Source organism: Epargyreus clarus, unplaced genomic scaffold (assembly GCF_041222505.1).
Source record: "Epargyreus clarus isolate Ecla_fem2 unplaced genomic scaffold, WU_Ecla_fem_2.2 ptg000026l, whole genome shotgun sequence".
In the NCBI taxonomy this organism is placed as follows: domain Eukaryota; kingdom Metazoa; phylum Arthropoda; class Insecta; order Lepidoptera; family Hesperiidae; genus Epargyreus; species Epargyreus clarus.
The window spans coordinates 10469330-10486631 of NW_027332233.1; the positions used below are offsets into that span (position 1 = coordinate 10469330).

Below are 17302 nucleotides of genomic sequence, written 5' to 3' on the forward strand. Positions count from 1 at the left end.
TACAACTTTTAAGTGTAGGTCCGAGATGACATACCATGTAATTTGTAGGACAATGTGCATGGTAGACTATGTAAATGGTAGACAGCCAATAAAAAAAAATCAGCTGGTTAGTAATTATTTTTCATGGCCTTGTTTATGATACATGTTGGAGAGGGGGGACGCCTTAATAAAAACCTTATATTTTGTAGGACAAATATTTTTTCACGTTATTTAAATAATTATCTTGATAATTAACAAAGAAAAATTTGGTTAGTAATAAATTTTTAGAATTCGTCCGGTCAACATATTTTATCCTTGCTGCCCCATCAAGCTACCATTTACCAACATTGCTGTAAGGAAAAATGTTGGGCGTCTTGTCGAAACGAAGCTACTCACGAAAAATCAGCTTGTTATTAATAAATGATGAAAACTATACTAGGGATCCTGTACTAAAGTCATCTACTAAGCGGAATTAGTAAAATAAATGACATTTAATAAATTATTTATTTGCGAAGACATTCAATAAGCATTGCTCTAAATATTACTAATGACCCCTTAAAGAGTCCAAACTAAGAGTCCTTATTACGATCCTAATTCAGATGTGAACTAGTTTCAAAGTTTTTAAATTACATGTAAATGTAATATTTATGTTAATGTTAGCATTTGCGAGTGTTGCGTGATATGCATGCGCTCCTGTCGAGCTACCGGTTCTGTGCGAACACGCATTTTACAGCGCAAAAGTGTGAGCGTGTTTTCCCATAATTTAGTTTGCTCCTCCACCACACCTTGCCGGGAACTAATCGCTCTTTGTTCCTAAAACATAAAAAAATTGTTACTAAAATGTGGATCAACAAGCATTATTTGAAAATTTACTATAATCTGTGAAGCTACTGAGAAACTAGGCCACATTTATTATTAATCTAAATTGTAGTCTGCTAATTGCCCGCGATAGTCTCGTGTAGGGTTTGAATGATTACCGGTAGGTAATTATTCAAAATGTCGAAATACATTGAAGTTGTATCTCTAACGTATTTGACTGTTTAACAAATATCACACAATTTGTCTTGACAAATATACGTTCCGCTAGTAAACACGTGTAATGGATTAATATATTATTACTGCAATGTAAATTTAACTTTGAATATTATGCCTGCTTTATGCTAAATCTTTGTTATGTAATACAAAAATAATTTGTAGATATTGTTATGCACACATAAACCGAACCTCTTCCAAATTCTTAACAATTCCTTCCAGATCAGCAACTCTTTCCTTCAGGGCCTCCATTTTCGATGGTTTCCGCGGGGACTGCATTGAGTTTTTCATTTCGAACTTTACTACTTCTTGCAAACTTTCCGCTTTTGTAATCTTTTGCCTCAAGTTTTTCCATTCATCCTCCTTACTATTTAACTGGTCAGTCAACTCTTTAACTTGATTTTTGAGCGGTTCCATTTGCGATGTTATATTAATGGAAGTCGCTTCATACACTCGTTTCTTTTGATCGTATTGCTGTTGAACGGTCTGAAAGTTCTCTTTTATGGGTTTTATTTTATCAGCTAACGGCTGTATTTCTTGACGCACTTGCGATAATTTCTGAGCAGTCTGCGCTACCACCTTAAATTTAAAAGATGTATTATTTTTAATTGGAGTACATAATGAATTTCGTCAATGATGGTCAATCAATCAAAACACATGGTTTCATTGTCAGCAGGTTGCGATTTGCTGAGACTGACCGTTAAGAAAAAGAAAAGACTGTTCCACGTTACGCACAAATTAGTGGCGCTTATTTACCTAACAACAAATTAGTTACATAATCAAGGATCGAAAATATTTACCTGGGATAGATCATGCAAAGACTTCTTCGCTAAATCTGAAGATTTATTCTTTTCAATAATATCATCATCGTCTACTCTTGTTTTTTTATGATTCACCAACGCCATTTCTACTGTTGGATCATTGGTACTTAGAATATGAAGTGTCCTCGTTAAAATTCCCGCTTCGACCTTTTAAAAAGTTACAACATAAAATTGTAGCCGTATTATTTTATTTAGCGACATTCAGGTAAATCACACTCTAAAAACAATAAACCTACCTTAAAAGTCGAGAGATTTGCTCTTTGTCTTTTATAGACGGTACTTTTTGTGCGTAAAGAATTTACATATTTCTTTAGCTCCTCGCCTCGAAGAACCATATCTCCAAGGAGCTGTCGTACCTGAACAGACAAGGATAAAATTAAACAAGTTAAAGTGTTTATTTTGTTTTCCCTCCATGCTCATTAAATTTGTCATGATAATTTAAATTGATTTCGGAATTCAGAGTTCAGAAAATCCTTATCTAATAGCCTGTTCGCATCAAAGCTTTTATATCGATATGAATCTAAACGGAAACAGGGTAGAAATTATCCGGAGCGAATCTCCGTCGCTCTGGCGTAATGACCGATTACTCGAAATGGGAAAAATGTCCAATCTGATCGACGCGGCGCGCTGATGATTGTCACAACTGACCTCCTATAATAGTAAACGCTCAATTTATCTCAATCATATATCTTTGATGTAAGAGTTACGATAAAAAAGAATTTATCTACCTATAAGTACATGTATTATTTTCGTGATAATCAAAGAATTTATTTCCTCAATTGTTGCATTTTCATTTTATTATCCGAAAAGAAAGAGAAGAAGAATAACAACAATGCTCATAAAATCTTACTTTCATCCCAATAAGGTAATCGTGACAGTCGTGAAATGAAATAAGGTCTGTATTGCACAAGCAACACAACATATCTCATATAAGGGCAATATAATAAACAAATCCTCATATAATAAATCCTTGAGCAAAACAAGTTCCGGATTGAGTTTCTGTTCAAAAAAAATTACAACTCCTCACAGAATTTGTGACATAGGCGTGTGCCTATGACACAAACGTTTTATGTGTATAAAACTCAAGCACAAAACACCCACATTCCTAACAGATAAAAATTATTATTTAGATTTCTAGTCGGTAAGGATTCGAGAAATCATCTGTAGGTAATTAGTAATAACTAACCCCCGTTATTAGCCATTAGGAAGTCAATCTATCTAATATTTACCCTACCAAACATCATCATTTGACAATTGCCTCTTACTAGACATTGCCAAATTTTGATCTTTATTAAGTAATTGAATAGATCTATTATTTATTAATAAAGAGCGTGACTAGTTTCGTCAATGATATTCTATTATGTAGGTGCCTAAAAAATTGGCACTGATACTTGAGACTGTAGATCCGCCAGAGTGGCTTCGTGGTCCTTCAACGTGGCTGCGAGCTCGTGGACACGGCTGGCACTCGCGTCCTTGTTGCGCCGGATAACTGCTGCTTGTTGCCGGAAGGGCGCCAACTTGTCCTCCCGAGGACCGGCCGCCGCGAGCCGACGTTGCACCAATTGTTCCACTTCGCTGTTCACCGCCGTTATCTACGGTGTGGAATGATATTTCATAAGCGGACTTCATCAACATCATCAACAACCCATTACTGTCCCACTGCTGGGCACGGGTCACCTCTCATTATGCGAAGGATTAGGCCATAGTCCACTGTGCTGGCCAAGTGCGTATTGGTAGACTTCACATACCTTTGCGACTTAATTTGTGTAATTTGTGGGTGTAACTACTGTCCTATTTGTGGAAACGGGTCCATTCTTAGTGTGAAAGGGGTTAAACCCATAGTCGGTCGCGTTGGCCAAATATAAATGCGTTGACTTCACACATCTTTGAGACTTAACTTAAAAGAGCTGTGATGTGTAGGTTTCCTCGTGATGTTTACCTTCATCGTTCATAATTGATTTCTATTACATAAATAACATCGAAAAATTAAAAGTGCTTCCTAAATATTCGAAACTCAGATTGTGACGCCGAATTTCAACCACAGTATAAGACTATCACTGTTTATTTAAACAAAATTACCTATCTCGTAATATGTTCTACGAAAACATATGTTCCAAATGTATATGTTATGTCTTTTAATTCAAATTAATTGTTACATATAAACAGGTAGGTACTTTACTGTTACATACATACACAATAATAAATATTACCGTAATGGATTCAATACCCAACAATATTAAATTCAAAGTAGGCAATAAATTACGCTACAGAGTTCTTATTAAGCATTACCTAGCTATAATAGGCGTACTTACTTTCAGCTTCCATGAAAATTGGGTCGCGAAGGTTGTAAAATCTGGCTACACAGCTAGCAGTGAGCGCCCAAACTTCTTTGTACAAATTACTCTCGTAAATCAGGGCTCGACTTTCCTCTACGTCACAAATAAGCTAATACTTACTTTCCTCCCTTATAATTACCTTGTCCTGAACGACAATTAAATCAGAGCGGGTGGGGTGCTGCTCCGTCGCTATATATTGCATGATATTCAATTCCTTTTGCAGGTTATTTATTTCCAACGGCAGTTTTTCCTTTATGAGATAAGTATTTAACTGAAACAATTAGAACAGTGTTTTACTGTGAATTGTAAAACTTCGTCTTAATTACATTCAAATGGAAATAAGTAATCTCGCTTGATGAGTAGGAAAATTATATTAATTTTATACGAACTTCATAGATTAGTAAAGATTACTCACTACGAACAAGAAAATGTACCCAGTTTTGAGAATTGAAATAGTTGCGTAAAAAAGTTTTGACACGTCTCCGTGCTAAAATGTCCCTAAAATATTTGAAATAATTATTTATTTCTTATATAAATTACGCAGTATTAGTTATTTAGTCGTAATTTTTCTCTAAAAATGTTTTTATTTGTCAAGAATTCAAAAAAGAACATACTAATAAGCCGTTTGTGGCTTCATTCGATTTCAAGGCGGCGAAGTATCTCTACTAATCTATGACGAGATTATACTAAATTCGTTAGAAACTTAGTCCCGCAATGTAGGTATTTGAAATAGTAAAGGCGCACACTGCTTTACTTAAATGTAGTTTCTCGAATAGTATGACCAACGTAATTATACAGCACATACAGTAGGTAAAATTAGTATGGTTTATAATACAAATATTAATCATTCGTTAAACTTAAATTAAGGAATAGAGTCGTACCTACATCTATCATGACATAAATAAACAAAAGGAATACGTTTCGTTTATCTTAGATTGGTGCAATAGTTACTTCAGATAAGTCAGAACTGAGCTTGAACCCTTACTATCCTCTAGTCTAATCTCTACCCGGAACCAGGAGCCCAAAAAAATTGTAGAGTACATTTTGCTTAAGAACAACACTGCAGATCAAGTAGGCACATAAAGAAATCGCCCCTACCTGTATTTCTTCCTGTAAATGTTTAATGACTTCATTCACACTCTTCGGTGTAGCACTCTGACCGTGAATCATATTTAAATATCTCTTTAGCTGATCTGTTGCCAATTTTACCTGGGATTGTTGCAAATCATACTGAAAACATATAAAATATAATCAAACATTGATTTTTTTGTAACAAATGTTAGAAATTATCTGATATTACCTCGATAATATCTACCTACCTGATTTTCCAATTCTTTGGTCCTTTCTTGTTGAACCCTTAAATTCTTACTCATCCTTAAAAGCTCCTCTTTATCACCAACGTCAATGAGATTTACTTGTACGTTCTCTAATCTTTTGATTACTAGAATGAAAATTAAAAATGTTATATGGTATCTTTATACTTTTTAATTTGTCCTTTATAGGTATGCAAAGTTAATAAACTTAATATTAATATATTAAATTAAATTTAAGTGATATGTTTAGAGGTGTTAATATTATTTATTATTTGATATATAAAGTATAGCGTATAAATTATTATTAACATCATATCATCATTTTGTACGATACATGTTGTACATTTTAAGTATTTTTGATCCATCTAGGTATATTTAGGTACCTATGTCTCTTTCAACGGCCATTTCTTTGATGTCGTTGATAATTTCTGAGGCGCTCTCTTTCTGCAATATTCTCGTTCTCTTGTGCACGTCTTTAAACTCGTCAATTAAATTCTGATATAAATCTAATAAGTCTTGAATATTGTTGTTACGAGCGACCTCTGTTGGGATGTCAGGAATCTTTAAATACCTAAAACATGATATAATAATTATGCAATAAATATTTGGTATCTACATACAATACGAATTGCGATACGATACGCCCTATTTTATAAACAAAAAATATTGATATTAAAGTTGTCAACCCAAACATAAAAAAACATTTACTTAGCTAGATACGCTGTATTTTTCACGTGTTCTTTATTCGATAGCAGCCAATTCAAGACATGATGGATAGTCGGTGGGTCTCCTGCGAGCAACTGCGACCTAAACAGTGTAGGCTCGACTCCAGCAGGCGGCCTGTACTTGACGCTGCCTAACATTTCCAAAAGGCGAACGGAGACTAATTCCATGTCATCCTCGCGTACATCCAACTAAGAAAAGTTCAAAATTAATTTCCACGGGACTATTAACAAAAGATGTGTTGTTATAACATTTTGTTGACACAAGATAGATAATAATTCGCAAACGGTTCAAAAAGCCTATAACCACCTTTAACGCTAAATATTTTGCTATTTAGAAATTAAATAATTATGACTTTATCTAAAAGATAATTATGACTTGACTAGATTATGATGAATAATTATGACTTTATCTAAAAGATAAAGTCATAATTATTCTTTGCCCATCTGATGTGCAATGTCTGGCAATGTACCTTTGCTACAATAGTATTAACTTTAACGTTCATTCGCATCTATTATTTTATAAGATAGGACTAGCAGACGAGCATATAATCACGGATATTTGTAATTAACCCCAGACAGGATTAAATATTCCTACCTAACGTCGGCCACAGATACGCTGCTTCCCCTGAGGACTAAGCTGGAAGTAAGTATGTCTCTTTAAACCAGAACATGCAGCGTTTAACACTGCCGTTATGAAGCAGAAATAGGTGTGGCGGTGATGCCGCCGGAGACGAATCAAAACTATTATGAAAACAATAGCAATAAATATTTAGATTTTCAGAAATGGTTTCATGAAGCAATAGCCGAAATACCTACCTTCTCCCCAGCATTAAAATTCACCAAAAGGTCCACAAGTAACTGCAGCAGTTGTTTCTCGTCTAGAGCGTCGAACTTTATCAAGTCGTAGTTTCTGCCCAGTGTGCCATTCAACTCTCTAACAATAAACTTCATTTGCTCCGTCATTTTAATACAAAACGTGATTTTAATATCCAAAAACTTACAAAATAAATCTCAGACTTCGTTTAACTTTGAGTCAACTATTTAAAATGTTTCTTCGTTCAGAGGTTTTGTGTTTAATGAAAGTTGCTATGGAAACTATTTCTAAAGTGTAGCGCACATTAAAGGCCGGTCGCCCCCCGCAAAAGTCGCACCAGTCGTACGCATAGGAATTCAAAATATATTAGGTAATTTAATTTGATCAGACTTAGAGATCAGTGAAGATCATATAACTAAGAAATAATTCGATGTACGGACTAACATTGATTAGGTACAGCCCAAACTCCAAAATAAACGCAAGTGTTATTCTTATCTTCAAAGATTAACAAAACTGTTATTATGTATATATTGTTCAAAGCACCTATAGAATAATAATCATGTACGTACCTAGATAGCCAAAAAATAATGTACTTCTATAGATAGAATATTGAGTAAGCATGTAATACCAATGTTAATATGAAGTGAGCCGATTGTTTATTTGTTCAGCTATCATTAAACTAATACATTGAAGAGCAATTAACTGTTTGCAATCAATTTTATCTATTTATTTCGCGAGCCCATGTTACAATTGCAGCGGAATTGTATCTCTAAATAATAATATTGATTTAGTATTTTACGCAGCACTCATGTAGTCCTGTTTTGGTATAATATGTATAGTCCGCGTAAAACTGCTAGTCTGCTCTGCATATAGAAATGTATTGCGACACCATAGCAAATTGTATGACTACACCTGCTCGCAACAACTTCAGAACGAACTAGCAGTTTGGCGCGAACTATACCTACATTTCATGCGCTTGATCTTTGCATTCTGCACGTAAAGCAGTTTATTTCAGTGGTCTGGTGTGAAAGATTTACATATTACGACCATCTTAGCTCTCAGAAGTGGCAACGCATATTAGTCGCCTTTAGGCAGAATTCCTATTCATTTGGTGTTAGATTCTTTCTAGAAAAGGTAGTTTTATATCCAGCAGCAAACTTTTAGGAAGGGAAAATAAAAGCAACATAATAAATCAAATAAAAAAATATTCAATAAAACGACAGAGATATATTGGAATAAATTATATTTCTATTATAATACAATCATAGCTATCATTGTTGTTATCGTCAAATCTCAACAATTTACCCCTACTCTGTACAGTTTGTGCCTAACTCACTGTGATTGATGATTACTTTTCACATACCTAGCTAGCTCTTTCCAAAAACGTCACATTGATCGCCTCACAGCCTCTTGACTACCTTCATACAAATCTTACGATTATTACTGTGATGCTCTTAAAACAGATTTAAACTTGTTTTAAAAACTATAAGCCTACTTAAGTAATCCAACAGGATGAATTAAACTAAGCTTACGTCGTACGATTATGACAATCGTACTCTAGTTAAAGAAACCTCACTGGCATTGTGATTACCTAGCACCGATGGGGCGGGGAAGTGAACCTTGATCTCCAGATTCAGTTTGAAATGTTACTCCAAATCAATGTACTCAAAAATATGCTCAAAATGTTAGAAATTTGACTATTAAAAAAAAATATTATAAATATACTGTCATCATTATAAACATGCGTTTAATACGCTATTTTACCAAACTGCTTTTATTTAATTTACATACGTACACGCTAAATAGCGTGATGTTTCTACCAATTAAAACAAAGTACCAAAGAAAAGTTTTTTTTGTGTTTTAAAACGATTTCAAATACTGTAAACCAGCACTTCTCCCCCCATTACATTTTACACTACTATTAGTTGAATAAAAAGGTGTCTACTATAAAAATTGTATGATCGTAAACAAAATTTTGCAGATTCCTATGCATCTTTGATAACTAAGATGTCGCAATTTGAATATAATTCTACTTAAACTATGGCATGCACCATGATTATACTTAGACCCTGAGTTAGTAACAAAGTTTACCAAAATCTACTGAAGCCGAAGCTGCGACGTAAAAATGTATGTCCCCTTTATTATTCAAGATATGAAAAATGTTTATGAAACAACTAACAATTAGTACAATTAATGTTTTGGCAAAAATGTTAATACGCACTATATAGTGAAAATAATTTCAACGTGATTATTTATTGCTAATTAACGATTATTTAACATAAATAATTTGTACTCTTCTAAATTATTGGAAAATTCAATCATTATTTACACAGAACAGTTCTACGTAAAACCTAATAATATAAATTGATATAAAGCAAATTTCAAAATAATTATGAAATGATACATTTTTATAACCAGGATTATGTAATCATTTGAGAAAAAAATGATAATTGCCTGTACATATACTACATAATAAATATTACAACCTTCATATTAAGACAAATTTACGATAATTATTAAGAAAATTGTGTGATTAAGTAAACAACCGAGAACAAAATAAACTTCCTTCACTGACGTGTGATATAATGCAACAACTAACAATCAAACAGTAATTTTCAAATCACATTTGGTCCTCATATCGTTTCTCTCGTTGGAAGCAATCAATCGAAATACTGGGCCCTTCAGAAGGAATGTATCGAGAGAAGATAAAATGCCAGCCGGAGAACTCCTAGTGGAAGCCACAATTTTGTTACATGTTCAAGGTCAATTAAATAAATGCACGAAAGCAACTACCTAACAAGATAAATTCGCTACAAAACGTTGTCGTAATATAAAAACAAAATACTCGCAAACATAAACATATTCAAAACATAAAATAACCAGTCGATGTAAATTTAATAACTACTACGCCCACTCAAGGGAATAACATATAAAATATCCACGAAACGGAGCACCTACTGCTAAATCACAAGTAACTTAATAAGACGTCGGGTGCGACAATCGCAGAATCGAGTGGTCGCCGCCTGCGACCCGAGGACGGGATGGGACACCGGCGACACTCTCACAGCAAGCCACCCTTTCTCCCGAACAGAAAGGTGCTGAGCGTGCCCAGGGGGGACGAGTGGCTCGGCGGACACGCCACGGGCGGTGCGGCCACGGAGCCCAGGTCCGAGCGCGGCCGCGGCACGCGCGCGCGAGCCTTGCGCGGCGCCCCGCCCGGCGCGCCCGCCGGGCTCGCCGCGTCCAGCGCGCCCTCGCCCGGGTGCGCGGGCACGCCCAGCGGCGCGTCGATCGTCTCGCATCGCTCGGGGACCGAGGCGGCGGGAGATCGCAGCGTTCGCTTCAGGCACGTCAACTGCTCCATGGGGCTCCGGTGCACGAGGCCCGTGTACAGCGAGCCCGGCGTCTGCAGCGCGAGCGGCGCCGGGGAGCCGTCGGACGCCGGCGAGGTGAGGTAGCGCCGCCGCAGGATGGACGTTCCGCTGGCGATGAGCGCGTGCAGCGAGGGCGGCGCGTCACCGGGCCGCGGGGTGGACGGCGGCGTGGACTCGGGCGAGCCGAGCAGGGGGCTGTTGGCCGGCGTGGCGGTCGGCGTGAAGTGCGGACGGGAGGGCGGCGTGCAGAAGGAGTCGCGCCGCGAGAGCACGGGCGAGACGGCGGCGGAGGTCCTGCGCGAGGTGAGCCGCGAGCTCCAGGCGCTGCCGAGCACGCTGCTCGACAGGCTGCTCATGCCGCTACTGCAAATACTGCTTACGCTACTACCTGCGAGGCTTCCATCGTTTGGATGTAACACGGTGCTGTTTTGGAAAATAAAAAAGCGCAATGAGTTGTGATCAGGCAGCCGGCAGCATAAATAAATAAATACACACAATTTGGCATTAAGATAATTACAAAATAATTTATAAGTATATAAAAAAGGCACAACATACTTATAATAATAGTTAAAAATACATGTTATTGTTAGAAATAAATAGAGACCACCATAAATGGTCTTTGATAAAAAAAAAATATTTACAATTTAAAAGAAAATACAATTTAAGAGACTAAACTACTCTATATAATAATGTGTACAAATTTGTAAGCATTGCCCTAATAATATATTTTCTACAATGAAGGTGGTGTTAATTATTAAAAAAAAAACCTGTAATTTTACCTGTTTGTGAATGTATAGATATGACTCGAGTGTGGCAAACGAAGTATATCATCGTCTTCCTCAACGTCCGACAATCGATACATTTGCAAGCCAAGCGCCTGAGCAGACCTCGATCCACGGACCCCAATGCCCTCTTGTTCTTCTAATAGACCTGTAAATATTTATTTATTTAATAGAAATACCTCGTTAGCTACCAAGTCAATCTTACGTTTAACGGTCAAACATACAATATTACGGAATACAAACAGAACAAAAGTCTGATGTTTTTGCAGATATATCATAAAGTTTGAAAAGTCATTCAGTAAATGTTCAACAAAAAAAGTATTAAAATATACTTCCGTTATAGCGAGCTAAACAGCACGGAGAAACCTAAATATTACTGGACCTAATTTAAGTCAACTTCAATTGTATTTATAACTATGCACAACCGATATAAAAACTAAAAAGAATAAGCAGTTGTGTGATGGTGTCCAAAAATAGTCATTGTTTGTAAATTTTATTAATCGCTATAAAATATTATATGACTAATGGAGGTAAAATACTGACGGTCTTATTCATAAAAAGTTATAGCACACTTATAACGTTGCTATAGTACGATTGTCAAAAAGTGTTATTCATAAACGCATTTTAGGCACTAAACCGTTCTATAAACCTTCTATAACTTATAGAGGCCAGAACCCTACTATAACAGTGCTATAAGGCAAAGATGGCCGACTCTCAACAGCTGATTCGTGATTACTAACCTAATTTGACAATACGTTTTTAATAAATCATGTCAATGTCCATTTTGTATACAAACTTGAAATATTTTATTTTAATGTGCGATAAATAACATTATTATGTCACTATTTTAAATTACAATGCAAATTTTACAAAGCTTAGATTATTAAAAATCTAGAAAACCGTCCACTTCGAAGAACATTGCACCAAAGAGTGATCTGTTTTCATTAGACTATAGGAAGCGTTATCGCTTTAATAAATCGACAGTAAATTTTATAATTGATCTCGTACGTAATGATCGTAAATTAGATTGCAGAGGTCCTGGTACACCTTCTGAAATACAGGGTTTACTGCCATAAGATATTGCGAATGTTTACAAAACGAAACTTAATTGAATTTAACTTTATATATTTATATCAATATTACATAAAACATTAATATCCAATCAATTTTCACTCCTTTATCTTTTAACAACTTTTGCTTCACATCCCATTTTAACAAATAAAATATTTTTAAATTCGCGGTATTTACAAATACAATGACACTGACATGTGATTTGGTTTTATCGACAACCAATTGACAAGAATGTCAAGACAGAATATCTTTTAGTACGAAATAATGTCATTTAATGATGTTTATCTATGGATATTCGTCAATTTGTTCGCCGAACTTCACTATAATGGCAACATTTTCATTTATAGTTGACTTTAGCGACACATTAGTTATAGAAGGTTTATGGAACGTTTATGAATAAGCAATTTTATAGAACGTTTTATAAGCTTATTGAACACTTTAACTAATGAGTGCTTAAAACCTTCTATAAGCATTTTTTATGAATAAGACCGTGAGAGAATAGTTATTGTCTGATTGTCGTATTAAATGTCATAAGAAATATTTTGCGTCTAATCGACTATTAAATATAAAAGAATAAAAATCCTTATTATATAACTCGACGATCTACGTGGCGAAGTGTTCACCATACACGCGCTGGGTTCTGAGTTTGATCCTCGACTGAAATATATTGGTCGAGTGACTCATTTAGATTTGTGTTGTGTCTCATTCCACTATAGGTGAAGAGTGTATAAAGCATGTTTTATAGACAATAGCTGTCCGGGCAAAATTAGTACCGCCTCAAAATCGATTTATCAAATATACTTATTTCATATAAAATATAGCCTATGTTACTCGTGGATAATGTATCTTTCGAATGGTGAAAGAATTTTAAAAATCAGTCCAGTAGTTTTTGATCCTATTCATTACAACCAAACAAAGTTTTCCTCTTTATAATGTTAATGTAGATTATAGCAGATAATAATATTAGTGTACGTAATAGCAGTATATTACCTGACATGTTGGGTTTGGCGAGCTGCGCCCACGTGTGCAGCGTGAGCGAGCCCTCCATCGGCTTGACGATCTGCAGCTTGTGCGGCGGCCGCCAGCGCGCCGCGCCGCCCGCCGCGCCCGCGCCCCACACCGCGCTCTCCTCGCTGATGTCCCGCTCTGCACGACCAGATAACACATTAATATACTTGCCGACTATAGGCGAATATGCACCAATACGTGTGATTTACGTATTCAGGTGTATTCGGTATTTGTCACAAATAATTGTGTAAAACACACAAAACTACAAAAATATGCACGAAATTCAATTAATTGTGCATGTCGTCATAAGACACAGAATGTAGTTAGCTGTATTTTTAATTTGGTGTAATGCATATTATGATTTTTACATTTTTGTATGTATTATAATAATTTTAAAGAAAAAAATATGAATTGCAAATTTTAAAACGCCTTAATACGATACGTACGTTTTATTTGTATTAAAAGCAACAAGAACGAAACATACACAAATTTTAGCAATTTTTACATAAAATGTTACTTAACAAATAAACATAAACATAACCTTTTTGACATATAAATAACAGTAAAATAATTATAATCTTGAGTTAATAAGGTCATAATACGCTATAATCTACAAAAGTAACTTATCTTACAATCTGATACTGTAATTGCACCAACATGCGCTTTGAAGCACCAATAAACGTAAACTGATTTTGCACTTCAAGTGTAGTATCAATTGTTCTGATACAGCTTTTATCCTATCTATACTATCAGAACGATAAATTAAGTAAATATTCTAAACAAATAAACAGAGTAATTCAAGGATTTGACAATATGTTAAAGGTAATATTTATAGAGTTATTTTATTTTTTATTATATCTGTTAACATGAAACATGCTATTATAACCACTTAAAATAATGCGCCAAGAGATAATCTCGTCATGTTTGCTATTTATTACTTACATAAAAAAACAACTTATACAAGGATATGAAATGGGTGTAATTATAGATACTCTATGATAGATAGGATAGATTTTCAATACATATATTTAATTTATAAAGCATATCGTTTGTTTTTTTGTTTGTTATATGCGTCGAACATCTCAGTCCTTAAAGTAGCTACTCATTTATGATCGCCTTCGGATATAAGTCCCTTATCTATAAGGATTTGTTACAGATGTTTATGGACGACGGGGATCACTTATGACAGGTTAATTGCATGTTTGATTGCTATTTCAATATTATGAAAATAAAAAATATCCTACCTATCTATTATGAAATCCTACCTATTATGAAAATAATAATTTAGACCATTTTCTATTTGTGTAATTCTATTGAGTTAACTAATTCGGAAAATGGGATAAATGTCGGGAAAATACGGCTAATGTTAATTTAGAAATATTTTTTCGAGAGTTCAACACATTAACGTGATTATGTCGGTTAGAACCCTTAAGCCTATGGAGGGACATAGGTTCTACCGACTTTACAATGGTAAATGTTCTGAGGAACTGTTCGATTTGGTGCCCACATTACCCTTCCATTATCGCACCACTCGCCGAAGGATGAGGTTCCATCCACATAAATTGGACCTCAGTTTGCACGGTCATTTATGCCGCATTCGTGCGAAACGTCGAATGAACTTCCTCCTGAGGTATTTCCTGAGCGCTATAACATCTTCAATAAATGTGCAAAAAGAGCTCTCCTTCAAACCCGGCCATGCATTGATTCCTGTGGTGTTGCAAATGTCCATTGACGACGGTGACTGCTTTCTCCAGGCAGCCCGTCTGCCTTATCGTTAGGTACCAATATAAAAAAGAATATGTCCCCATACCAGTGTGCCTGCGGTTCCGTATGACGTGTGAGGCGGCGAGCGAGGCGCGGCGCGAGTTGATCTCCTGCGGCGTGAGGCGGCGCAGCGCCGCCGCCAGCTCCGCCGCGCCCGGCGCGCCCGGCACGCCCACGCCCGCGCCGCCTCTGTACGAACGAAACAACACATTTCGTCTATATATGAGTCTGCTAGAACCGGAGTAGTCTGACTACAAAAAACGATTTACAATATGGAGAAAAGTAAAGATGTATAATCCGCTCTGAAGTTGTTGCGAGGAGGTGTAGTCATACAATTTGCTATGGCAACGCGATTAATTTCTTAATATTTAAAGCGAACTAGCACTTTTACGCGGACTATACAACATTTTTAATTACGAAAATACAGATAGGTCAAAAATCATTAAAATGCTAGTTAGGCAACTCTGGTTCTAGCAGGCTCCTATATCAGGCGAAAATACCTCGATGAAATAATAAAAAAACACGATGATAAGAGACAATAGGAAGACGAGATTTACGAGTAACTACCACAACTGGTAATGATACAGGAAAACAAAATAAATAGATAGCTTCCGACAAACATTTAAACATGCATTAAGGTAATGTTCTTAATTTCATTCCAATTTGTCTCGCATATATTCAATCACGTATTTATTAATATAAGGCAAGAATAGTTTTTATTTTTTTGTAGCAGTAAATAAAAACTTAAGTTTAATTTTAAGATATAATTAAACAGCACAATATTTATTTTTACGCTGTGTTCTATTGAATCTGGAAAGTGTGGTAAAGCAAACTTACTAATTTGAGACATTCCAAAAAAAATTAACACTATTGTAATCGAATTACAAAATACTTACGGATAAAGATCCTCAGACTCTGCATCCGAGGCATCTTCGAAGAAGGAGTCACTAGAAGGAGGTTTGACGGGCGGTTTGAAACAGGTGGCGGAGGGCGGTGCCATCTCGGGTACGTCCGAGCCCGATAGAGAAGCCCCCGACCACCGCGACGCGCACTGCACGGTTTCAAACACTTTCTGCATACTTGAACTGAGTAAGAGAAAAAAATAATATTTTCATAATTTCACTTACAATTTAACATCTCACTTACTAAATTATATAAAAATACATTTTTGAAAGAATTGAAATTTCAGAACACTAACGTTAAACACATAATATGTTTTAGTAGTTATATAATTAACTTAGTAAGTTTCAATTCTGGGGCACGGCGATATATGTATATGTGCGGATATAACACCTACTTGACATACTGCACTAATAATTGTAAAGAATGCCAGGCTCCACATAGTGAGCATCGGCATATAGTCAGCATGGTGTATGGCGGACTATCATTTTATCGGAGTCGAGCCTGAGCTCGGAGTAGGTGGACGAGCGCATCTTACAGTTTAGCGCCACGCTTACCACCTATAGCGCCACCGCGGGGTGCATTATTGTGTACGAAGACCTCTGCCTAACAGTAGCACAATATAAATGCAATAGTGCAATACATACTGCGCGAGCGGGTCCCCGATGCCGGAGTCGAGGCTGAGCTCGGAGTAGACGGAGGAGTGCATCTCGCGGTGCAGCGAGGCGGGCAGCAGGCCGGCGGCGCACGCCACGCTGGGCATGAGGCCGCGCGCGGGCTCGCCGCGCCGCCGCGCCGCGCGCACCGCCTCCTGCGCCTCCGCCAGGTGCGCCGCCACCTCCGCGTAACGCTCCTGTACCATAACATACAATCTCAAGTAATACATTATAATAACACACCATAAAAATAAACCTGCAGTAGCATAAATATGGTAAAAAAAACTTCGCCATATAAGAAACCGCTACTTTTCAACGTGTTTCGCTTGTATCTATTGAATCGTAATAGGTAGACAGTTCAAATTTTCACAATGCATTTGCCTACTTCAAAAGCTTCTATGATAACAAATATTTAAAAAAAATGTTGAAAATTTGATGGTAAGGTAACCTCCTTGTGCGAGTTTACCTCGCATTTGGGCAACTTTTTAAAAACATTTACTTATTTTCACACTTTCGAAAATACAAAATAAATCGTAATTTTTTTCATACAATACATATCCGTTTGTAGATAGAAATAAAGTAATTGTCATTCTGTTTGTATGGCAGATGAAGGAACAATAGAACAAAACAAGTAATTTCTTATCAAAAAGATGAAGTGGAATAACATTGCTTTAGTAACCTTAGTCTTCAGTAAGTTGACTTACCAATAAAATATTGTTTTGTTTGA

General features: G+C 36.2%; 2 protein-coding genes across 16 annotated transcripts in view; both read right to left on the reverse strand.

Moving 5' to 3' along the window:
- Positions 1-464: 464 nt before the first annotated feature.
- Positions 465-7321, reverse strand: LOC140753417 (intraflagellar transport protein 81 homolog). Of its 2 annotated transcripts, none has more exons than XM_073087992.1 (11): positions 7023-7321; positions 6190-6395; positions 5865-6052; positions 5488-5609; positions 5267-5398; positions 4308-4439; positions 3224-3424; positions 2069-2188; positions 1812-1979; positions 1204-1590; positions 465-792 (listed from the first exon to the last, which is right to left on the reverse strand). In XM_073087992.1, the coding sequence occupies exons 1-11, from the start codon at positions 7167-7169 to the stop codon at positions 625-627; spliced, it is 1971 nt and encodes a 656-aa protein (XP_072944093.1). In that variant the 5' UTR covers positions 7170-7321; the 3' UTR covers positions 465-624. The 2 variants fall into 2 exon arrangements, with proteins under 2 accessions (XP_072944093.1, XP_072944094.1); XM_073087993.1 differs by having other exon boundaries at positions 7208-7318.
- A 925-nt stretch (positions 7322-8246) lies between these two features.
- The window catches only part of milt (trafficking kinesin-binding protein milt), a 52317-nt gene continuing 43261 nt past the window's right edge, over positions 8247-17302 (reverse strand). For all 14 annotated transcript variants that reach the window (XM_073088175.1, XM_073088161.1, XM_073088173.1 and 11 more), the window contains 6 exons: positions 16567-16772; positions 15916-16104; positions 15066-15208; positions 13238-13393; positions 11174-11324; positions 8247-10817 (listed from right to left, as the gene is read on the reverse strand). In XM_073088175.1, coding sequence (XP_072944276.1) covers positions 10082-10817; positions 11174-11324; positions 13238-13393; positions 15066-15208; positions 15916-16104; positions 16567-16772 — 1581 coding nt within the window. In that variant the 3' untranslated portion in view covers positions 8247-10081. The remainder of the gene's footprint in view (positions 10818-11173; positions 11325-13237; positions 13394-15065; positions 15209-15915; positions 16105-16566; positions 16773-17302) is intronic.